General features: G+C 47.4%; 2 protein-coding genes across 4 annotated transcripts in view; one reads left to right on the top strand and one right to left on the bottom strand.

Annotated features, from left to right (window-relative positions):
* Nucleotides 1-6,978, top strand: part of LIMK2 (LIM domain kinase 2) — a 79,294-nt gene extending 72,316 nt beyond the window's left edge. For all 3 annotated transcript variants that reach the window (XM_053586903.1, XM_053586905.1, XM_053586904.1), the window contains 2 exons: nucleotides 1,024-1,181; nucleotides 5,234-6,978. In XM_053586903.1, coding sequence (XP_053442878.1) covers nucleotides 1,024-1,181; nucleotides 5,234-5,378 — 303 coding nt within the window. In that variant the 3' untranslated portion in view covers nucleotides 5,379-6,978. The remainder of the gene's footprint in view (nucleotides 1-1,023; nucleotides 1,182-5,233) is intronic.
* A 2,491-nt stretch (nucleotides 6,979-9,469) lies between these two features.
* Nucleotides 9,470-21,703, bottom strand: PIK3IP1 (phosphoinositide-3-kinase interacting protein 1). Its single transcript, XM_053586909.1, has 6 exons — nucleotides 21,171-21,703; nucleotides 20,109-20,225; nucleotides 19,901-20,020; nucleotides 18,910-19,110; nucleotides 18,734-18,812; nucleotides 9,470-10,166 (listed from the first exon to the last, which is right to left on the bottom strand). The coding sequence occupies exons 1-6, from the start codon at nucleotides 21,241-21,243 to the stop codon at nucleotides 9,962-9,964; spliced, it is 795 nt and encodes a 264-aa protein (XP_053442884.1). The 5' UTR covers nucleotides 21,244-21,703; the 3' UTR covers nucleotides 9,470-9,961.
* Nucleotides 21,704-24,170: the final 2,467 nt, after the last annotated feature.

The following is a 24,170-nucleotide window of genomic DNA, read 5'->3' as shown; positions in this document are numbered from 1 at the left end:
TTTTTTTTTTTTTTTTTAGAGACAGGGTCTTACTTTATGGCCCTCGGTAGAGTGCCGTGGCCTCACACAGCCCACAGCAACCTCCAACTCCTGGGCTTAAGCGATTCTCTTGCCTCAGCCTCCCGAGCAGCTGGGACTACAGGCGCCCGCCACAAAGCCCGGCTATTTTTTTGGTTGCAGTTTGGCCAGGGCCGGGCAAGAACCCACCACCCTCGGTATATGGGCCGGCGCCTTACCGACTGAGCCACAGGCGCCGCCCAGGAAGGTTTCTTAAAGAATTGATATTCTCAATAGATACCAATTGGAGCAGTGCCAGTGATTTAGTGTGCTAACTGGTTTGAATCTGGCCCTGGCCAGCTAAAGCAACAATGACAATTGCAACAAGAAGAAAAAAAAAAATAATGGGGCATTTTGGCGGGTGCCTGTAGTCCCAGGAGGGAGGCTAGGACTATAAAACTGAGGATGAGGCAAGAGAATCACTTAAGCCGAAGAGTTTGAGGTTGCTGTGAGCTGTGACACCACGGCACTCTACCCAGGGCAATAGCTTGAGACTTTGTCTCAAAAAAAAAAAAAAAAAAAAAAAGATATCAATTGAATATCTACTGTATCCACCAGCACTAGGCTAGTGCCAAAGGGTTTCAGACATGAATCAGACCCAGTACCTTGCCTTATAGAGCCTTAACTCTGGCAGAGGACATAGCTACATGAAGATACAAGTGGGGAGAGCAGGTCAGGGTGGGCTAAGTGGAAGCTTCCAGCCTCCAGATGCCAATTTGGAACATTGTACTGCTGTTGTTTCAGTTAGGCCCCTTCTAAACCTTGCTTAGTAACCAGACTCTGATATGAGATACAGGTCTGGATTATCAAGATTCAGAGAGATGAGGGTGAAGGACAGCTCTCTAAATCTAGGTTTTTACCCTACCACCTTCTGCCTATCCTTGTATTCACATACCAGCATCTTGAAACCCTGCCATGGATCTGTGGCCTCTATAGTTCTTCTAAACCTGTCTTCTCACCTTACAGATCATTGGGCAGGTGTATGCAGATCCTGATTGCCTACCCCGAACACTGGACTTTGGCCTCAACGTGAAACTTTTCTGGGAGAAGTTTGTCCCCACAGACTGCCCCCCAGCCTTCTTCCCCCTGGCCACCATCTGCTGCAAACTGGAGCCTGAGAGCAGGTTGATGTCCTGTCCCTTTCTCCCAGTTCTTAGGGTTCCGGGTTTACCTGGCCTTAGGCCACGGAACCCTTCCCAAGCACAGGGGTAGCAGAAGCCTTAAGTTCAAGAATGTGGCTATCCAATCTCAAAACGACCTAACAACTCTGGCATGCCTGGTTGGAGGGGAGGGAGAGGCATAGTGGCAACTGAGCTGGATAGGACACAGAGACACAGCCATTAAAAATAAGTCTCGGCTTGGTGCCTGCAGCTCAAGTGGCTAAGGTGCCGGCCACATAACACCGGACCTGGCGGGTTCAAATCCAGCCCCAGCCCGTCAGACAACAATGACAACTATAATCAAAAATAGCCAGGCGTTGTGTCAGGTGCCTGTAGTCCCAGCTACTTGGGAGGCTGAGGCAGGGGGATCACTTAAGCCCAAGAGTTTGAGATTGCTGTGAGCAGTCTTGAGACTCTGTCTCAAAAAATAAGTCTCAGGCAGTGCATGTGGCTCAGTGGGTAGGGTGCTGGCCCCATATACCGCGGATGGCAGGTTTAAACCCGGCCCTAGCCAAACTGCAACAAAAAAATAGCCAGGCATTGTGGCGGGCGCCTGTAGTCTCAGCTACTCAGGAGGCTGAGGCAAGAGAATCGCCTAAGCCCAGGAGTTGGAGGTTGCTGTGAGCTGTGTGACGGCCATGGCATTCTAGTGAGGGCAATAAAATGAGACTCTGTCTCTACAAAAAATAAATAAATCTCAAAGAAGAAAAATCACCTAAACCATTCTAGCACAATAAGTGTCTTCATCTTCATCTTTCCATACTCCCTTGTCCATGTCCACACCTATAAATGTTTTCATGGTAAATAGATAAAAGCTTTGTATTGTTACTACCCAGTCTTCTGGGGTTTTTTTGTTTGTTTTTTTGAGACAGAGTCTCACTATGTCACCCTCAGTAGAGTGCTGTGGCATCACAGCTCACAGCAATCTCAAACTCTTGGGCTCAAGCAATTCTCTTGCCTCTGCCTCCCAAGTACCTGAGACTATAGACACCCACCACAACGCCCGGCTATTTTTTCTTGCAGTTGTCAGTTTATCATTTTTGTTAACAGCATGAAATTCTATTATGAGAATGACTGAACAGAGATGTTCAGGTTTTTCTAGTTCCTTTTTACAATAGGTATTAACTATAGTGAGAGCAGCTTAATAAATTAAGCTTATTTCTCCTTTAAAGAAGTCTTTTAAAAATTAACTTTATTCTTCTCAAGTGATAATTTTCATTATTAACAGAATTACCCTAGGTGTTTTCAGGTTTACATATTACAAAATTAGAATCTTTGGCTTGGCGCAGTGGCTCATGCCCCCGTAATGCTAGCACTCTGGGAGGCCGAGGTGGGTGTATTACACTGAGCTCACAGGTTCAGGACCAGCCTGAGCAAGAGCGAAACGCCATCTCTTTAAAAAAAAAAAAAAAAAAATGGGGCGGCGCCTGGTAACCCTAACCCTAACCCATATACCGATGGTGGCAAGTTCAAACCTGGCCCCGGCTGAACTGTAACCAAAAAATAGCTGGGCGTTGTGGCGGGCACCTGTAGTCCAAGCTACTCGGGAGGCTGAGGCAAGAGAATCGCTTAAGCCCAGGAGTTGGAGGTTGCTGTGAGCTGTGTGATGCCATGGCACTCTACCGAGGGCCATAAAGTGAGACTCTGTCTCTACAAAAAAAAAAAAAAATGGGGCAGCACTCATCTCGGCCTCCTAGAGTGCTAGGATTACAGGCATGAGCCACCACACCCAGCCAGGGTTGAAATTTTCTTTTTTTTTTTTTTTTTTGGTTTTTGGCCGGGGCTGGGTTTGAACCCGCCACCTCCGGCATATGGGACCGGCGCCATACTCCTTGAGCCACAGGCACCGCCCCAGGGTTGAAATTTTCTAGTGAGAGGATGTCTATATTTTGTTCTTTTATAGGCCAAAGGACTGCAATCCTTCAATAATACCAATTTAAGAGCTTGAGGAAAAATTATGAAGCTATGTGATATTTGTTTGCTAATATCCTTTCTCAGTCATTCTCAATGTCTCTCTTTAATTCATTCAAAAATATATCTATGGGGGCTAGACACAGTGGCTCATACCTGTAGAATAACACTCTGGGAGGCTGAGGTAGGTGGATTGTCTGAGCTCAGGAATTCAAGACCAGCCTGAGCAAGAGCAATACCCCGTCTCTACTAAAAATAAAAAAATTAGCTGAGCGTGGTAGTGGGCACCTATAGTCCAAGCTACTTGGGAGGCTAAAGCAAGAGAATTGCTTGATCCTAAGAATTTGAGATTGGTTGCTGTGAGCTATGACAGACACTAGGGCACTCTAGCCAGGTGACAATGAGACTGTGTCTCAATAAAAAAAAAAAAAATCATATGTATATATATGGTACTCAGTAACTACTATGTGCCCAGGTACTGTTCTAAGTGCTTAAGTTACATCAGTAAACAAAACAGGTGCTTGCCCTTATGGAGCATATATTCTAGCAAGGAGAGATGATAAAAGATATGATAAATAAACCATACTGAATATTAGAAAGTGATGAATGCTATGGATAAAAAAAGTCAAGCTGAGTAAAGAGGTTTGCTTAGAGAGTACAAGTTACATTGTTTTTGAGACACAGTCTCTGTCACCCTGGGTAGAGTGCTATAGCATCATAGCTCACAGCAACCTCAAACTCTTGGGCTTGAGCAATCCTCTTGCATCAGCCTACCTAGTAACTGGAACTATAGGTGTCCTTCACAATGCCCAGTTAGTTTTTATGTTTTTAGTAGAGACAGGGTCTTGGCTCTTGCTCTTGCTCTTGCTCAGACTGGTCTCTAACTCTTGAACTCAGGCAATCCACATGCCTCAGCCTCCCAGAGTGCTAGGATCACAGGCATGAGCCTCCGCACTTGGCCAAGTTGCAATTTTGGTTTTTTTATTTTGTTTTGTTTTTTGAGACAGAGTCTCACTTTACCATTCTTGGTTGAGGGCTGTGCCGTCATAGCTCACAGCAACCTCAGACTCTTGTCCCAAGTGATCCTCTTGCCTCAGTTTACCAAGTAGCTGGGGCTACAGGCCTGCCACAAAGCCCAGCTATTTTGTTGTTGTTGTTTGTTTTTAGAGATGGGGTCTTGCTCTTGCTCTTGCTCAGGCTGATCTCAAACTCCTGAGCTCAAGCATTCCACCTGCCCTGGCCTCCCAGAGCAAGTTGCAATTTTAAATATGTTGGTCAGAGTAGACCTTACTAATACGACATGACATTTAAGCATAAACATGAAGAAAGGAGAAGGAGGAGTAAGCCTGCAATAGCTTAGGATTCCAGTATAGCAAAGCCATTTCCACAGCATGAAGAGCCTGGTTTTCTTGTTCTCTTTGGAAAGAACTACTGAGTCTAGGAAATGCCCTTTCCCAGGAAGATTTAATGGTGTGGAAAAAGCAAGTCTGAAGATTGGGAAGGATCTTTAAAAAGGCACTTACTCCAATCTTATCTCTGATAATTGCATTTTCCCCAAGACATGGGGAACTTTTTTTCTGAACTTTTTTTTTTTTTTTTTTTTTTTGAGACAGTCTCACTGTGTTGCCCTTGGTAGAGTTCTGTGCTGTCACAGCTCACAGCAACCTCACCTCAAACTCTTGGGCTTAAGCAATTCTCTTGCCTTAGCCTCCCAAGTAGCTGGGACTACAGGCACCCGCCACAACACCCGGCTATTTTTTTGTTGTAGTTGTCGTTGTTTAGCAGCCCTAGGCCATGTTCGAACCCGCCAGCCCCAGTGTATGTGGCCGGTGCTCTAACCACTAATCTATGGGTGCCAAGCCTGAACGTTTTTTCTTTTTAAACTACCACCTCCAGCCAGCTTATCCTTCTCAGTGTTACCTTTAATCTTTATAGCAACTCTATGAGGTAGCAGTAACATATCATGCCCATTTCTCAGAGGCACACCTAGGTTAAGGGGTTGACCTGAGGTCATAGAGCCAGGAAGTGGCTGAACCTGAATCCCTTCCATGCCACCCCATGGCCCTCATATTCCACCTGCCTCTGATTCACCTTTTTCTTTCTAGACCAGCATTCTCAAAACTGGAGGACTCCTTTGAGGCCCTCTCCCTGTACCTGGGGGAGCTGGCCATCCCACTGCCTGCAGAGCTGGAGGAGTTGGACCACACTGTGAGCATGCAGTATGGCCTCACCCGGGACTCACCTCCCTAGCTCTGGCCCAGCCCCCTGCAGAGGGGGTGTTCCATAACCAGCATTGCCCCTCTGCGCCCCATCCCTGCTGTGAGCAGGGCTGTCTGGGCTTCCTGTGGATTGACGGCTTGTTTTGAAGCAGAATAAGCCATCCCTACTACCTCTCCAGGAGGTGAGCAGGCGCAGCACCAGGGAAACACATCTCCACAGTTTTGGGGGCCTGGTTACCGTCTGTAAATCTAACACTCTCGCCTGAAAGCTGTGAAGAAGATTAAAAAAAAAACCTGGCCTTAGGGCCGGGAGGAATCTTACTTGGATCCACTGCGCTGTTGCTTACACTAATCAGCATAACCTGGGCCTGCGGGGCAGGATCCCAGGCTAACCCTGCCTGTGAGCTCTGAAGTCTCTAGTCCAGCTGGGTACATAAGGACATCAAGTGAGAATGTGAACAAGAAAAAAACTGATGGCCAGATGGCACTCAGTGTGAAATGACAGTGGTGCTCCCCCTTCCATCACAGCCAGATCCTGAGCAGAGATTGAGGGAATAGGTTTTGAAGAGTCCCTTAGTCCATATTGGTGGAACAGCCAAGAGTCAGGAAAAGGGCTGGCTTCTGTTCACCTGCTAGGGGCTCTAGCCAGCCCAGGGACCACATCAGTGTGAAGGAAGCTTCTACCTCATGTTCTCGAACTTACTATTGGAGACTGACGAAGAACTTCTGGGCAACATCCTTTCTGCAACAGTCACCCACCAGCACAGGAAGAGGCTGGGGGCTAGAAGGAAAGAGGCTCTGCCCTCTAGAAGTCCCATAACCTGGCTGTTACTCATATCCTGGTGGGCTCCTAAGATATTTGCCTAAAGGTAGATGGGTTCTGGAGGATAGTATGGCTTGTCACAGTCCTAGGGTCTGAGACCAGGGGAGTGGGGGTCTCAGCATTCTCTCGGCCTTGGCCTTGTGGCACCCATTTCTTACCCTTCAACATACCTGTTCAGGCAGCAACTTGGGCTGGGAAGAGGTGGTGGCAGAATCCCAGAGCTGAGATGCCGAGAGAAAAAGCTCCCTGGGCTGGGCCATCTGGCTTCTACCTCCCTTGTTTGGCCCAGCTCTTAGCTCCTGGCAGCAGCCTCATGAGCCACAGCATTGGGCACCCTCTATCTTGGCTCCCAGAGCACCAGGGATTCTTCAGCACAACTAGATTTGCCTCCTAAGTGTTTGTGAGCTTACACCATATTTAACAAATTGGGAATGGGTTTAGGGTATTAATGCAACGTGTGGTGGTTGTATTGGGGTAGAGGCAGTGATCCAGGAGAGTGGTTGCTGTTGATATTATCTTGTTATATCAATTGGGTGATATATGAAATATTGTATATAGATCTGTTGAGTTGTGGAATCAGATGTCATCTCTCATCAGAGTTTACTTGCTGCATAGACTGTACTTCTGTGTGAAGTTTGCAAATTTGCTGTAGGGTTAAGCCCTGGACTCCCAGTAGCAGCAGCACAGTTCAGCATCAGCATCGTGTGGCTGGCTGTACCTCAACTGTCCCCAGCAAGTGTGGGAGTGGTGGGCCTGAACTGGGCCATTGAGCAGACTAAATAAATTAAGCAGTTAACGTAACTGGCAATACTGAGAGTGAAAAGTGATTTGAAGCCTAGCTCAGAAAGGTAAGTATGGAGGGTCTGCTGACCACCTTCAGGCCCGGGCCACACGATTCCCCACAACAGGGAGATTTCATGCTCCTAAGTCTAAGCCCCTCTCCTTAAGCAGGTGCCAACCTGCTGCAGAAAACACATACATCTCACCTGAGGCGGACCCTTCCTTGGAGCAGGTTTGACTATGACCTCATCTTGGGCCCACAGAGCTGATCTGCCTAGCTCCCCCTGCCACGTAAATGGTTCCTTAGGAGCCCTACACTCCCACCCTCTACTACACAAACATTTCTTCAGCCTGAGTGTCCTGGCTTTCTCTTCTTAGGCTGGGTGGAACTTTTGTAAGGAGAAAAGTACGATTACCCCCACCCTTGTGTTTCCCCACAAGTGCTTGAAAGGAGAAAACCTTTTTCTTGCTTTTGCACATGGGGGATGTTGTGGAAGAATGACCAATGGGCAGGACGATAATATCTGGTTAGTGGGGTCTTGTGAACAGTTTAAATCCACAAACCCAAAGTAGATTTCTCTCAAGCACTGCCTAAGTTTGAGGAATCCAACTTAAGGGCAGAATCTGGGTCCTAAAAAATGCAGCCTATGATCTGGGGTGTGCATTGCCAGGAGAACTGTAGAGCAATGTCTGGGCATGGGCACAGGTCACCCTAAGTATTCTTAGAGGCTGAGAACCAATTGCTGAAATTCCCTGCTGACAGTCCAGAAAACACTCCCATTGGTATCCTTTCTGAAACCCTAGGAGTCACCTCACAGGAACCTTCCTCAACCCAGCACTGTTACAGGGAGCCCAGTGACACAACCCTCTCTGCACTGTCATTCCTTTGGTGGTTGTAGCCCCACCTTGCCTCCAGCCCCTAACAAGGGCTGTCTGGTAATTGATTTTAACTACTCCTACCTCAGAATGCAGAGGGTAAAGGATTTGCAGTGATCAATGGCCCTCCAGGGATACCCACACCCCCATCCTTGCAGTTTCAACCTAAAAGATTGCTGGTGATGAGGACAATCAGAATGTGGAGGCTGCAGCTGCCAACCATTCAGCTGTTGCCACCTTCCAATTACGGGGCCAGGGTGGGGCAGCGCCCGGGGCTCAGTGAGTAGGGCACTGGCCCCATATACCAAGGATGACATATACCAAGCACAGAGAGTAAAGCACTCAGCCCTGGCCAAATGGCAACAAAAAAATAGCCGGGCATTGTGGCGGGCGCCTATAGTCCCAGCTACTCAGGAGGCTGAGGCAAGAGAATCACCTAAGCCCAAGAGCTGGAGGTTCCTGTGAGCTGTGATGCCACAGCACTCTACTGGGGCGACAAAATGAGACTCTGTCTATAAACATGTACAGGGCCATGGTGAATGAAGAGGCCAGACCTTGCCACACAGGTGTTGACAAGGCAATACAAAGCTGCCCAACTTACAGGGAGTATTCCTGTCACTCCACAAGAACCTGGCAACATAGTCTTTTTTTTTTTTTTTTAATGTCAAATACAGAACACTTTTCCACACTTTATATGTAGGTATCAGAATGAGGTATATAAAACATGTATACAGAGAAATGCTTTTATAGAAAAGTAGAAACCAGTAATGTTCTCTTCTCTAGCATCATGAACACCAAGACCTGAGGTCTAGGTCTCCAGGCAAATGACTCCAGGGAACAGCCTGCTGAAAGGAAGGGACTCCACAAATCCTGCCCTGCTCTCCATGTCAGGCACTGGAAGGGCTCTTGGAAGGGAGCTTTGTGGCTAAGGAGCATTGCCAAGGCCTCAGTGTGGCATCAGGGCTTGGAAGCCCTACTGAGCCACCAGCACAGTGCAGTGGGAAAAATGTTGCGCTCAGTCAGGAAGCTGGGCTTTCCTCTTAGCCATGCCTGTAGCTTGCTCTATGACCTTGGGCAAGCCCCTTTCCCCTCCATGGGCTCATGTCCAAAAGGTTTAAAGAACCCAAGTGGTTCTGTGATTATTCTTTTACAAGAAAGGGTTATGACCCTAGCCTCGATGCCCTACAGGAAGGTGCTGGCCTGGAGGCCACAGGACCACCTGCGAACACAGGCCCACTGCAGGGGAAAGCCCTGAAGTGTTTTTATTACCTTGCCTCTGAGCTTAGTTTCCAGATTAACCTCCCAGAAGCAGCTCACAGGACCCCACAGTATAATTCCCATGGGTTAGCTGGCTGCTGTCTTACCCGTGCAAAATGAATAAGTCATTGTCCACCCCTGAAGAGAGACTGTCTGGGGTACCTCAGGTCCACCTCTGCCCCTGGGACCTAAGGCTAGAGTGGCTCTTCTCTACCCTCTTCCTTAGTGGAATGTTCAGTGCAATTCTTCCCTTCCTTTCCTTATAAAACAGGAAGGGTCCCTGGGCCCAGGCCTGGCCCACAGTCGTCAAGGCACATCACTGCCAGCAAGCTGGAGCACACCCGCAGCCCACAGCCTAGATCTCATTTTCAGCCCAAAGTTCTGACTTCTGTACAAATTCATTTTTGGTTCTCAGAGGTCAGTAGGAAATTCTGTCCCAGATACTTAAAAAACTATATTTTTTCAACACAACCCTGACCTGCTTGACCTTAACTGAATAACAGTGTATACCATTCAAGCCCATCCTGGAGACTGAGGCCATCTTAGTAAAGCACAGAGAAGCTCCCCTGTCCCTGGTTCAATTCCAGGAGCACAAGCAATGTCTAGAAGCCGTTGCCAGCAGCACGACAGTGGGAGCGGCTGCTATCTCCATCCACCAGCAAAATGCTGCTCCACGGGGTGGAGGAGCATTATTTGGAGCCTGCTCAGCCTTGCCCTTAGCCCACAGCGCCACGTGCTTCTGTCAGTTATTAGGATTCACAAAGAAAAAAAAAAGGGGTAGGGTTTTAACCACAACACAAAGTGTAGATCCTCCCAGCTGTAGGAGGGTGGGCTGTCCTGCACCAGTGTTGGCATGGGCTCCTGCCCACTGGGAGCACTCAGGCCCCAGGAGTGCCGGCCTGGTCCATAAGGGGAATGTTGCCCTCCTGAATCTCGACTGGAGTCTGGCTGGCATGGACCACCACAGTCTTCTCATCCATGATCTCGCAGGTGGGGTTGGTAAAGGCAGACAAGGGCAGGGTGATTCGCTGCATCTCCCTCTCACAGACTTTCTGCTCATGCTGCTCTTTCAAATCCTTGCCCCTGGTAGGGAAAAAAGGAAACATTCTATGCCTACTGTGTGGCTTTGCTCATTAGGTAGCATCCCTGAGGCCTAGACAGGAGCAGTGGTTCAACATGGCCACAGGAAACCAGTGAGCTAAGGTTTGAACTCAGGTGCAAGATACTAGATATCCATTCTAGACTGCCTTAAACTCAACAGGAGCTCATGTAGCTCTAGTCTCTGCTTCTCCATCTGTAAAATGGGAGTGAAAGCAGTATGGACCTCACACACTGCAGCGGGGCTCAATAGAAATAATGCAGGGGACAGAGACTCTTAAGTTACAGTTTTGTTCTTTTAGCTCAGGGCTCCAAGAGACTCAAAGAACTATCCAAGCTTTGGCCCTAACCCAAAAAGCCCAGAAAATGGACCTGACCATCCTGCTCTGAGACAGCCTTGTTACTTTGAAGTCCCAGAATGTATGTTCCAAAAATGGACCATCCCTAATGTATGCAGGGGGTAAAATGGACTCCGAGGTGGGTCAGTGGGAAATAATGAGACAAGGATCTTTAAACCTCAAGAGTTTTCATATACCTTTGATTTTTCATACTGCTCAGTGGCCCAAAGGGGCCATGGTGCAACTCTTTTACTCATGTGGAGTGTTTACTCCACGGTAAGGATATCATCGTCATTCTCAGCATAGCCTTAAGAATTAGGTCTTACTCTTTATTTTGAAACAAGGTCTCCCTCTATTCCCCAGGCTACAGTATAGTGACATCATCATTGCTCACAGCAACCTCAAACTCTTGGGATCAAGTGATCCTCCTGCCTAAGTCTACTGAGTAGCTGGGAGTTCCAATTTAAAAAAAATGTTGCCGGGGCGGCACCTGTGGCTCAAGGAGTAGGGTGCCAGTCCCATATGCCAGAGGTGGCGGGTTCAAACCTAGCCCGGGCCAAACAACAACAACAAAAACTAAAAAAAAAAAGTTGCTGGGTGCAGTGGCTCACGCCTGTAATCCCAGCACTGTGGGAGGCTGAGGAGGAAGAATTGCTTGAGCTCAGGAGTTTGAGACTCACCTGAGCAACAGTGAGACCCCGACTCATAAAAAAAATGGAAAAAACCCAGCGGGTACCGAGGCTAGCACATGTAATCCCAGCGTCTTCCGGAAGCTGAGGCAGCGGGGTGCCCCTAGCCCGAGTCAGAGGTTGCAGTGAGCTACCACGCCCACTGCACTCTGCTCAGGGGCATATGGTGGGACCCTGTCTCAACAACAACAACAACAAAAAAATGTTTTTTAGAGATGGGGATCTTTCTGTGTTACCCTAAGCTAGTGTCAAACTCCTGGCCTCAAGCAATCCGCTCACCTCAGGCTCCCAAAATGCTGAGCCACCACAGCCAGCCTAGGTATTACTCATTTTATACAAGAAGGAATGGCCCAGAGAAGTTAAGTAATTCTCCAAGGATGTGGTAAGTTCAAACCCAAGTCTGTTAGACTCTAATGAACAGTGAAATTCTGACAAAAATTGGTGGGTCAGGGACTGAAACTCAATGTTCTGTCAGTACATGTAGCGTCCTTCCCAAAGGACTAGGCCACTCCTAGGGTAGACTAGAGGACTTGGTAAGTGCCCAGCACACTGAACACTAGAACCCAGGACCCAGCTTAACCTGTTCCAAAGCCAGCAACTGGCTATGGCTCAGCTATCAGAGCAAATCTTCCCAGAAGGAGCCTTGAAATGAGCAGCTGATGGATGACTTGGTGAATCGGTCAGCCCTAGCTGTGTGAGAGTTGGCTAAACAGGCTCTCTGAGCTTTGACTTCCTCATCTGTGAAATGATGATAATATCTGCCTCAAAGTAAGATAATGAATCTGAAAGCACTTTGAAAATAGTGAAACTGCTGGGCGGCGCCTGTGGCTCAGTGAGTTGGGCGCCAGCCCCATATGCCGAGGGTGGCGGGTTCAAACCCAGCCCCGGCCAAACTGCAACAAAAAAATAGCCGGGCGTTGTGGCAGGCGCCTGTAGTCCCAGCTGCTCCGGAGGCTGAGGCAAGAGAATCACATAAGCCCAAGAGTTAGAGATTGCAGTGTGCCTTGTGACGCCACGGCACTCTACCTGAGGGCGGTACGGTGAGACTCTGTCTCTACAAAAAAAAAAAAAAAAAGAAAGAAAATAGTGAAACTGCTATAAAAACTCATAAGAGGTTATTATGAGTTGCCCTGAATATGACTTGACTCACCAAGCAACGTTATCTTAATTTGATCTCCCAAGGAAACTCTCCTACTGACCAGCCAAGTCAAGCATTGTTTATGGCCCCTCTCTAAGCCTTAATTTTATCATTTCTAAAATAATGACTTGCCATCTCCGAGGCCCATGACCTTTTATAGAATCCTTCACATGAGATATGCTCTGATTCCCTATTTCTCACTACAAGGTCACAGGAGGCAAATCTGTGAGCTCATCCTCCTGAGTCACCCCGGGTGACTGAGTGCCTGAGGCTCCCACTCCATCCTTCTCATTAGCTTCTGTACAGGACACCACCAACCCTCATAGCAAAAGAACTTCCAGAGCACTCAGAGGAAATGGAGGGACACTTCATAGGTATGGAGAAGGTCATCTGTGAGTGCTTCCCACTCACACCCTGAGAATCACTACCCTTGGGCACTGCCCATCAGTTATGGCTGCTGTCACATAGAAGGAAACACCTATCTCCATAATAAAATTAAAAGCTAGATTCTTCAGCTGGGTGTGGTAGCTCACGGCTGTAAAATCCTAGCACTCCTGTAGTCCCAGCTGCTCCGGAGGCTGAGGCAAGAGAATCGCGTAAGCCCAAGAGTTAGAGGTTGCTGTGAGCCGTGTGACGCCACGGCACTCTACCCGAGGGCGGTACAGTGAGACTCTGTCTCTACAAAAAAAAAAAAAAATCCTAGCACTCTGGGAAGCTGAGGTAGGAGAAATGCCTGAACCCAGGAATTGATGCTACAGCACTCTAGCCTGGGTGACAGAGTGAGACTCTGTCTCAGAAAAAAAAAAAAAAGCGAGATTCTTTTCTTTTTTTTTTTTAGAGACAGAATCTTACTTTATCGGCCTCGGTAGAGTACCATGGTATCACAGCTCACAACAACCTCCCAACTCTTGGGCTTAGGTGATTCTCTTGCCTCAGCCTGCCAAGTAGCTGGGACTACAGGTGCCCGCCACAACGCCAGGCGATTTTTTTTGTTGTTGTTGCAGTTTAGCGGGGGGCCGGGTTCGAACCCGCCACCCTCATTATATGGGGCCAGCACCCGACCCACTGAGCCACAGGTGCCGCCCAAAAGCTAGATTCTTTAAGGTTGTCCAGGTAGAGAGAAATTTGGAAGGTCTGAGTTTAATTAAGGGAGCCCCCAAACCAGTTGAAGATCAAAAGGCAATTACAAAAGAAACGGAGTATGCAAGTGTGAATTCATACTTCCTGAGTGCATACTAAGGTACTGGGAAATGGCCTTCCCATCATCCTGGAGGAAAAGAGCTACCTTTTCACCTATTGGGTGCTATGCACCATCTTTTAATTTACAGTCTTTTAAGATAATATTATTCCCATTTTATAAACAAAGAAACTAAGTCTTTGGAGTCTGACTCCAGAGCCCTGCCTTTCTCAGTTACCTCTTTATCAAGCATTTGTCTGTGACCAGCTTAATCACTGATAATGGTCAGGCTGCATCATACACAAGTCTTTAGAGGAAAAAAATCAATGCATAATTAGTGGGGCAGAACAGGAAGAGCAGCCAAGGGTAAAGGCAGCAGATGCTGAGACTAGTCTGGATTAGTCTCATCCATATAGAAGCCTGGAAGCACACCCAGTTCCACATGCCTGCTGTTAACAATGCTGTAAGTCCTGGTGATGCACTGGCTGCCCTCGGCTCCCTTGAGAGACCTATGAGAGGCCACCAGGCCCACTGCACTGACCATCAGGAAGCTCAGCTCCCTCTTAAGCTTTGGGGTGGGAGAGATGGAGGAGGGTTAGCTGAGCTCTAGTCTGACAGCCAAGAAAGAACAAAAGGCTTATTCACTGACTCAGCCTCTCTCCTAAGGGGGTAGAGTGATGTTGACTTAAAGTTTTTTCCCTTTCCTTTTTATCAGAAAATAAGAGTTCACTTCAGAGTTAGCACAGACACTATACTTGGAGCAGGGACAGGGAGCCGCTCAGCCTCAGACTGGCCAATTGAACCTCTTGGCCTAGACTACCAGGACAAAGACTCAGCCTAGTTGAGCTCCCACCAACCCCCTCTGAATGCCCTTCCTCCCCTACGAGGAAGCCTGGTGCATGCCCACACTTCTCAACCAGGGAAAAGCTTAGTCCCATTAGCCAAGCCCCATGGCCTTGGGCAGAGTTCAAAGATTACAGTAAATATCCTGACTGTACCAGGGCTGAGATACTATCAGGAGCTGGGCTAAGCAGAGAGCAGGTGTGGAAGGAGCTGCTGCCTGCCTCTAACTTCCTCTCTCACGGTGATGAAAGTACCACCAACCTCCTTCAGGCAACACAGGTTTCTTCCACTATTATTGAGCTACTACTATTTTCCCAATCGAAAGCAGTGCTATGCCACAGTGCTACTCAGGAAAAGTTCCTTAAGGCAGCTATTGATTATGAAAACCAACTATATGCTAAACTACACTGTCTGATTTCATCTTCACAAGAAACCTATGTGATATTTTTTTCTTTTGAGACAGTTTCACTCTGTTGCCTTAGGTAGAGTGCCATGGCATCAGTGTAGCTCGCAGCAACCTCAAACTCTTGGGCTTGAGCAATCCTCTTCCCTCAGTCTCCCAAATAGCTGGGACTACAGGCATGAGCCACCATGTCTGGCTAGTTTTTTCTATTTTTATGAGACTCAGAGTCTTGCTCTTGCACAGGTGTGTCTAGTGCTCAAGCAATCTACCCACCTGTTCCTCCCAGAGTGCTACGATTATAGGTGTGAGCCACTATGCCCAGACTAATTTTTTTCTTTTTGGAGACAGAGTCTCGCTCTGTCACTGGGGCTAGAATGCAATGGTATCATCATCATAGCTCACTGCAACCTCAAACTCCTCAAGTGATGTGATCCTCCTGCCTAAGCCTCCAGAGTAGCTAAGGCTATACAGGTACCTGCCACAACGCCCAACTAATCCATTTTTAGTAGAGATGGGGGGGGGGTCTCACTCTTGCTTAGGCTGGTCTTGAACTTCTGGCCTCAAGCAATTCTCCTATCTCAGCCTCCCAAAGGGTTAGGATTACAGGTGTGAGCCACCATGCCCAGCCTACCTATGTGGTTTATCAGAGATAGGAAAGCACATGCTGAGAAGTTAACATTATTTGTTCATGCAAATAACAGAGCTGAGATTTTAACCCAGTACTGCCTATAGCCACCATCAGGCAATATTACCTTTTTAGGAAATATTAGAGCTGAGAGATCATCATATATAACCTCTGCCCCCACACTGTTTTACAGAGGAGTAAACTGAGGCCCCAAGAAGGTAAATAACTTGTCCAATGTCACATTCAGAATTGGTGGCAATTCCAGAACTGGATCTTGGTTCTTTTGACTTTAAACCCAGCTATTTGGCTCAGTGCTTGTAGCTCAAGCAACTAGGGCACCAGGCACATGCACTGGAGCTGGCGGGTTCGAATCCAGCCTGGGCCCACCAAACGACAATGACAACTACGACCCAAAAAAAAAAAAAAAAAAAGGCCAGGCATTGTGGCAGCTGCCTGTATTCGCAGCTGCTTGGGAGAGACTCGCTTGAGCCCAAGAGTCTGAGGTTGCTGTGAGCTATGACTCCATGGCACTCTACCTAAGGCAACATAGTGAGACTCTGTCCCACAAAAAATCAAAAAATAAACCCAGCCATTTTTTTTTTTTAGTTTACATTTTTCCTATTGTCCTTTGCAATTCAAAGTAAATTTATATGAGGCTACTGGGCCTTACTGCACTTAGTAGAGATGCTGATAATCCTTAGACATACCTTACTAGCTGTGTAGCTTGGACATGGTATTAAATTCTTCTAAGTCTCAGCTCCTTACAGTAAAATGGCATAATAATGTTCCTAGTGTGGTTGTAAAGATTAGACAAAATTATTATTATTATTATTTATTTTTAAAGAAATTTATTTCTTACAATTCAGAAAGCTGGGAAATCCAAGGACATGGCTGGGCACTGGCTGAGGGCCTTCTTTTGTTTTTTTTTTTTTTGGCCGGGGCTGGGTTTGAACCCGCCACCTCCGGCATATGGGACCGGCGCCCTACTCCTTGAGCCACAGGCGCCGCCCTGTTTTTTTTTTTTTTGCAGTTTTTGGCCAGGGCTGGGTTTGAACCCACCACCTACAAGATATAGGGCTAGCGCCCTACTCCTTTTGAGCCACAGGTGCCGCCAAGATTAGACAAAATTATTAAGAGTAAGCACACAGTAGGGCTCATTAAGAGAGCACAAATAAATGTTGGCTGCTATTGTGATGATTACCTAATTGGTGTTCTACTGTTTCTGTTTACATTTAATACTTATGGTAACCTTGGGCAGGTGGGTATTAAGGGGAGATGTAGCAAGGTTTAGAGGACACCTAAACCTACACTCAATCTGCAGCTCTTTCTTGGACACAGTTCTCTGACTTTAAGGAGAGATGGGAGCTGAGAACATGTCTCTAGCCCACATGCGGTTTCCTGTTGTACAGTCTGTTCTCAGAACAGCTTTGCTGAGGAAAAGGGTGTCCGGTGGTTACTAACTGGAGTCTGATGACTTGGTGCCTTGCCCTAATTTACAGGAAAGTAAATTCTAGGCCTCAGGGCAGTCCCATGACAGCCGAGAGCAACAAATCTAGAAGAAAAAGATTTGGCTTCCACTGGGCACCAGAACTGAGCTCAGAATTAAGAACATTTAGTCAGTTCAAGCACCTGGAAGGCCTGGAAACTGTCAGAGGATTGGAGAAGAGCCAAATACTGTCTGGTGACTGAGGAAGGAGGAAATATTTCAAGGGCTAAATAAACTTAGCCAACAAGGTTTAGGTCTAAATATGAATTGTTAAGGCCAGGGCTACCACCTCATTAACTCTTTGAATGAACAAGCAGACCTGCCATGTCAGCCATCCCACAACCTTAGACTGGGAGTCAGGATGCCCTCTCAGGTCAATATTGTCCCTCCCTAGAGCTCTGCTTCCTGAATCACAGAAACTCAGAGAAGGAATGGGTCTTGGAAAGCACTTCCAATACTCACATTTTATAGAAAAGAAAACAGCCCTCATTTACTGACCACTTACTACGTGCCACACACTGAGCAAGGCAGTCTCTTGTGTTACCCCATAGCAGCACTCTGCAGTAGGAAACAGAAGTAACATTTTCCCCCTTCAGTCACAAAGATAGCTGCTTAGTGACAGGGCTAGGACTTCTCTCCATCAAAATCTGGGTGTGTAATCTCAGGCAAGATATATATTCATTCTTGCCTCAATTTCTTGTAAACTGGAGATAATAACAGCATTTACCTCACAAGGGTGATTGTGAGAATTAAGTTCAAGCACGAAAAGTACTTGAAGTAATGTCTGGCATATGTTCGCTGCTGCTATTATTATTATCCAACACTTCCCCTTTTTCATCTGGAATAAAGAGGTTGACAAAAACACCTCTGAGGACGCTCAAGTTTTACATAATGCTGAGTGATCCATAGGGGCTATATGCTCAAACCTGGCCCTTACTACGGGAAAATATAGGCCACTGGGTCACTTTCCTTACAGAAAGACTTCTTTGACCATAGAGAACTATCACAGATATTCAGGACTAGAAGTCAAATCCTCTGATCTTGTCTAAGAATGGCAAATAATTTTTCAGAATCATCCAGTGCTGTAAAAATAAATGGGACTCTGACTTACAATCAAGCACCTGTCACTGACTTTGAGAACCTTTTTCCACACGGCATCTCATGAGACTTTTCAAAATAAACATTCCTCCACCTGCTGTCCCAGCCACAGGTCATCTGAGTTTCACAGGTAGCCACTTTGGCTTTCTCACATGTGATAAGGAGTGGCAAATAGATTGCCTGTTCTCTAACTCATATTTTTCTTCCTATCAGAGGAGGTCCCACAACTTAAGGCTCAAAAAATTTAAGCTCCAGCTGCCAAAACGGTGGCTGACAACCTTTTCTAATAGCAAAATTATATAACTCATAGATGAATTTTATAATTCAGCCTTCCAGTCCCTACAATGAATGTCCAGCCTGATTTCTGCAGTGCCGCTCACTTCCACGCCTGCCATGTTGGATTAGACAGCAGGGAATCCGGTGTCAAAAGAGCTGAGTCTGAATCTAGCTTCTGCCACTCTCAGGCAGTGTGACCTTGGACAAGTCACTTTACCACTGAAAGAGGAGGTTTCCTCCTCTGTAAAATGGGAAACAAAAACCCCTACCTCACAAGTCTTTTGGGTGAGGAGTAAGGCAACCAAGGAAAGGGTTTGTTCAAGGTCACAGATCACAACCAAGTCTCTACTCTGGAAGTTGATTTTCTTTCTTTCAACACCTTGCTTCCTTGGAGGTGAGAAAGCCACAAAGCTTAATTTGACTTTGTGTACCTTCCTCCCCTCCTCCTCCCAAGAAGGCCCAGAAGAGATGCTACTGACCTCTTGTAGGTGTAGCCCAAGATGATACCAGCTCCAATGGCAATGATGATCACCATCATGGTAATGCCCAGTACATAGCCTGCCAAGGACAGGACACAAGGTCCCATTAGCCATACCCCAATCAGCAAAGGATCATTTGATGAATCCCAACAAGGGCAGGGGTGGGGCTGTCATACCCATTGTTCCCAGGTCCTTTTTCTCCTTGGAATTCATCCGCACCCGCTGGCTGATCCCAATCACTGGCTGCACAGCTGCCGCCTCACTCCGGGCGGGCAAGGCGTTGGCTGGAGCAAAAACTTGCACCTCATCTTCACCTGGCACTTTCGATGCCGCCTCAGTTTCTGTCATGGAGGCTGGAGGGACCTGGGAAGTGGTCTCTGGCGATGAGATGAGAAATAGCTCTCATCAGAGACTGCCCTGAGTGAATTCCACAAATGAACCTGGTCCCATACACAAGCAGGGGAGATGGAGCCGGGTCACCATAGAATGCTCCTCACATACTGAAATCAAACCCTACCCCAGAGGCAAGATCAGGCCTGAGAGGTCTGCACCGCCTCTGCGACAAGACATATGTGAGGGGAAGGTCATACGGAAGGGACCCTCTCTATCCTCCCACGTCTTCATCTCTTCAAATACTTGCTGTCTCGTTGCCATCTTCTCAAGAGACAATCCATGACTGCTCTGAGCAGCTCGCAAGCCTGTGCTCTGGAGTCTAAGAAACTTGGACTCAAATCTGGATACTGCCACTCCCTCTGTTAAACTGCTGAACTTTTCTGAGGATCAGATCCTACCAAACAGCTTCTTCCCATGCTAGTTGTGAGAAGTGTGTCTAGCACATTTACAGATACTACCCCAAAGGTCAATAAACCCTGAAAGGCTCTCGGAGAGCCGCGCCCCAGGCGCGCGGCGGGATGCGGCGCGCAGCAGCGAGATCCCGCCTAGCCCACCGCAGTTGTTTACAAGCGCTCGCGGAGGATGAGGTCACTCCGCGCGGCCGCGGCGGCCAATGGAATTTCGGCCCCGCGGCCTGGAGACAGCCTTGGCCAATCGGACGGCCCGGGGGCGGGGCGGGGCCGGCCCGGCAATGCACGGCCGCACGTGCTCAGCGGGTGTAACAGCCGCTCCCTGTCAGCCTGTGGCGCGGGGTCCCGGGCCCCGGGCCGGTACCTGGGCAGCGCAAGTCCTCGCAAGGCCGCTTCTCGGGGATGCCAACCTCGCTACTGACATAGCACCAGGGTCCGCGCGGGTCCCGGTCAGGGTTTCGGCAGTAGTTGTGGTTGCCGGCGCCTGAAACGAGAGAGAGGGAGCCGTGGACAGGGGCTGGGACCGCGACCCGCGCTCGCCAGCCCCGCCGCTGTCCTCAGCGAATACTCACCCAACTCGGGGGCAGACGTCAGGTCTCTCTGTGCGTCCAGCCAGTTGAGGCAGCGGAGGCCCGGAGCAGGCGAGGGCTGGTCCGCCCGGTACAGGTGGCCGTTGTCCCAAAAGCAGACTGTGAAGGAGAGGAGTCTCTGACACTGCATGCAGCGAACGGAAAGCGCGGAGCGTGGTGGGCTGGGGAGCCAGGCACCTCCACCAGAGGACCATGGGTCCTGCTGGGCCTCCCTATGCTCCCCTATAAACACCCCCATCCAACCACCCTGGTTGTGGGTTCCGAAAGAGAAGGTAAAGAAAGCGCCCCGTAAACCTCCCAGCCAGTGCCTGGCCCTCAGTCCGCGCTCAGAGAGAGTTCGCTATTTTTTTTTTTCTTAAAGCCAGAAAGCGCTGGCAGAGCGTTAACTCTTGAACTTGTGGCCACATTGGAGGGGAAAGTGGGGAAAACGAGGCCTGCCCTAGGATCCCTTTGTGGAAATGGTGGAAGTTTGGGGTCAGTGGGTGGCCAGACCTGAGATTTATCCCTGCCTTGTAATGCCCATGTTATATAAACTCTGTTGTTCCCTCCTCTGCAGATACAGCCACCTTCTGCCAGTGTTAAAAGGCAACACTATGTAGAGAATTCTCCAAAAACCTTGATTCAGTCAGGCAAAAGATTTCATGAGAGCCTCTGTCGGAAAAACCTGCCTCATCGCTGCCTGGATGTGACTCCAAACTCCCACTCCTCTCAGCAGGAAAGCTACAGGAGGAAGCTGGGGAAGGAGGCTCTGGCCACACCATGCAAAGGTCTTGAATAGGACTTGGGGAGTTGGGGTGATGAGCCCTCAAGTTCTATCCACTCATGGGCAGGGAAAGAGAAAGTGGCTTCTTGCCTTTGTTCTTAATGGCAAAGATGGAGCTGCAATCCCCTAGCAAGGAAAGGAGGGGGAGGAAAAGCTTTCTTAGGACAACAAAAACCAGCTAAAAGCTTTGTCTCCGTCATCCTGGCCATGTTTGGGAAATAGAGGGCTTGACCCATTCTGCTTCATTAAGTTGCTGCAGAAAGAAAAGATTGTAATCTCACCGCCAGATCCATAGGCTTCTGCTAGGAGCATGTTGCTGACCAGGAATGTTTGTACCCAGGCCAGTAGCATCATGGCCTCTGTCCTCCTGCAGGTGATCGAACAACCAGTATCCAACCAGGGTTCCCTTGGCTGCAGCTCTGTCTCCCAGCCCCAGCTTCACAGTCAGACCTGCCCTTGTTATGCTCTTCTGGTAAACAGCCTCTCTTTAGAACTGGGAGCTTCCCAGCTAGCTTGCTGCAGCAGTGTTTTTCAGCTGAAAGGCGCCCCCTGGGTCCTAAGCCTCCTATGCCATGCAAGATCAGTAACCCTGGGCCAAGAGAGGAACTCAGCCAAGTGAAGAGAAGCAGAGAGGTTCAGGTCCTGCTTAGCAGTAGATCAGTTTGAGACCCGTGCAAAGCTGTATCAGGAGGGCTTTTCATCTATTCTGTTTCCATTTATGTAAATAGAGAAAGAATAATTCTGTCAAGAGGCTTCATGGGGGGAAATAAGCATTAAGGCACAGAACAATTTAGGAAGAAAATGCTAGCTGCGCAACCGGGGTGGGGGGTGGGGGGAGATTCAAGACCACATAGGAGCACAAATAAGAGTATCTGGGTGGAAGTTACACTGTATACACATCCTTGAAAAAGAAAAAGGGCATTTGTAATTATATATGTTTATGAACACTGACACTTTTTTTTAAAAAAGTAACTTTGCTGGGGTCAGATCAGTCACATTTCTTATATTTGAGGTTTAGGGTGTCATTCATATATAGTAGGAATACAGAAGAGATATTTTTGGTTGAAAATACATGTTATTCGGGCGGCGCCTGTGGCTCAGCGGGTAGGGCGCCGGTCCCATATGCCGGAGGTGGCGGGTTCAAACCCAGCCCTGGCCAAATTAAAAAAAAAAAAAAGAAAATACATGTTATTCAAACATTGGAAAATTTGCTTAGCTATATTGTAATAGCTTTCTACGGTAATAGCTTTTTATAGAGGAAGTTAAGTAAAATGTTTGCTTTCCCCCCTCACCCTGTGGGAGATCCATTTGCTGTGATTTATATCCATCATTAAATCCACCACATCCATATGACTTAGGCTTTTCTTCCTGTTTGGCTGACAGTTCAAGTTCCCAGGCAGCCTCAATAAACAGAAGAGAGCAGTGTGATTGGCCAAGACTACCTTGTGACTCAGGCAAATCCCAAAATAGAAATGGGAGACTCTTTCGATCTTGTAGCCAGTAATTTAGAGAGGAAAAAGAAAACAACTTTTCTAAGGAAGTTTTAAAAGCTCTATCAGGGAAGAAAGCTAGTAAATCAACTAACCTGAAGTGAATTTGAATTTGCTACAATCAGATTTCAGACATGGAAAGAATAGAGAGGTACATTTAGTTCACTCTTTAAAGCAGTTCGCTGATAGTTTTTGATCTCTTCAAGTACATTTGATAAGATGTATTGCTTTGTTTTTACAATCATTGTCCTACCTCCCCACACAAACTTCAGATCCTCTTACTCCTGACTTGGCCTACGGTAGTAATTACATACATCACGGAGTCTGTACATTTACTCACACGTACACAGATATGCCAATTTTTTGTAATTTAACTATTCTAACATAACAGGAATGTTTTTATTAATTTTACAAGTTTTTTGTTTTTGTTTTTGTTTTTTTTGTAGAGACAGAGTCTCACTTTATTGCCCTCGGTAGAGTGCTGTGCCGTCACACAGCTCACAGCAACCTCCAACACATGGGCTTAGGTGATTCTTTTGCCTCAGCCTCTAGAGTAGTTGGGACTACAGGCGCCCGCCACAGCGCCCGGCTATTTTTTTGTCGCAGTTTGGCCGGGGCTGGGTTTGAACCCGCCACCCTTGGTATATGGGGCCAGCGCCCTACTCACTGACCCACAGGTGCCGCCCAATTTTACAAGTATTTTTTTTTTATTTTATTACATGCTAGGTATAGTTTTATTTTTTTTTATTTATTTATTTTTTCTTTTTTGGCTGGGACTGGGTTTGAACCCGCCACCTCCAGCATATGGGACCGGCGCCCTACCGGCTGAGCCACAGGCGCCGCCCTAGGTATAGTTTTAGACACTGGGAATATATGAACAAAATGTTTAAAATCTATGTCCTCATTGCTTTAAAAAAAAGTGTATACTATTTTCAGGAAACCAATCAATTTTCTTCTTTTTTTTAAGGCAGAGTCTCACTCTGTTGCCCCAAACCAGAGTGTGGTGGCCTCAGCCTAGGTCACAGCAACCTCAAACTGCTGGGTTCAAGTGATCTTCCTGTCTCAGGCTCTTGAGTTGCTGTGATCACAGGTGTGCCACGTTGCCCGGTTAATTTGTATACTTTTAGTGGAGATGGGGGTCTTGTTCTTGTTCAAGCTGGTCTCGAACTCCTGAGTTCAAGCAATCCTTCCACCTCAGCCTCCCAGAGTACTAGGATTACAGGTGTGAACCATTGCATCCAGCCTCCAGTCGGTTATTTTTATAATCAAAAGGCTGAAGGAAAAGGGCTCTTTGCACAATTTTTCTTATGAATCCTGTGTTTACTGTAACACTACTGCAAGAGATATGTCATGTGCATTTTTTTCATTGCAAAAAAAATTTAGAATTGAGAAAACAATAGTATAGTTTTTAAATTTCAGAGTAGCAGACATTTCTTTGAGGTTGATCCTTTAGTACCTAATCTATTGCCTTTGTATGCAGTGAGTACTCAGTTATTGACGTCTGATGAAATGTTCTTCATACTCTGAAGGACTACTTCTGCTGGATTATAATACTTTTCCCTCTAATTACAATAGAGACAGGCTGTAACAGGCCAGTACTAGTACAGTTTTCAGATTAATCTGCTTTGCCCGTGTAGGGGTGCCAATATTCCTTTCTCAGAAGCCAGAGTCTTCTTTACCTATTGATGTTATCACCTAACCCTTCTATTAGGAAACTGCTATCTTGGCCTGGCACAGTGGCGCATGCTCGTAATCCTAGTACTCTGTGAGGCTGAGATAGGGCATCCCTTA

The sequence above is a fragment of the Nycticebus coucang genome, chromosome 4 (genome assembly GCF_027406575.1).
Source record: "Nycticebus coucang isolate mNycCou1 chromosome 4, mNycCou1.pri, whole genome shotgun sequence".
Lineage (NCBI taxonomy): Eukaryota > Metazoa > Chordata > Mammalia > Primates > Lorisidae > Nycticebus > Nycticebus coucang.
Note: the sequence above shows the minus strand (reverse complement) of the source record. Positions and strands in the feature narration are given on the sequence as shown.

Coding starts and splice junctions, on each gene's coding strand:
- PIK3IP1 (XM_053586909.1), bottom strand. CDS start 21,243: ATGATGCTACTGGCCTGGGTACAAACATTCCTGGTCAGCAACATGCTC. Junction 18,813..18,909: donor AAAGGACCTGGGAACAATGG/GTATGACAGCCC, acceptor TGTCCTTGGCAG/GCTATGTACTGGGCATTACC. Junction 10,167..18,733: donor TTGGGCTACACCTACAAGAG/GTCAGTAGCATC, acceptor TTTCCCTACCAG/GGGCAAGGATTTGAAAGAGC.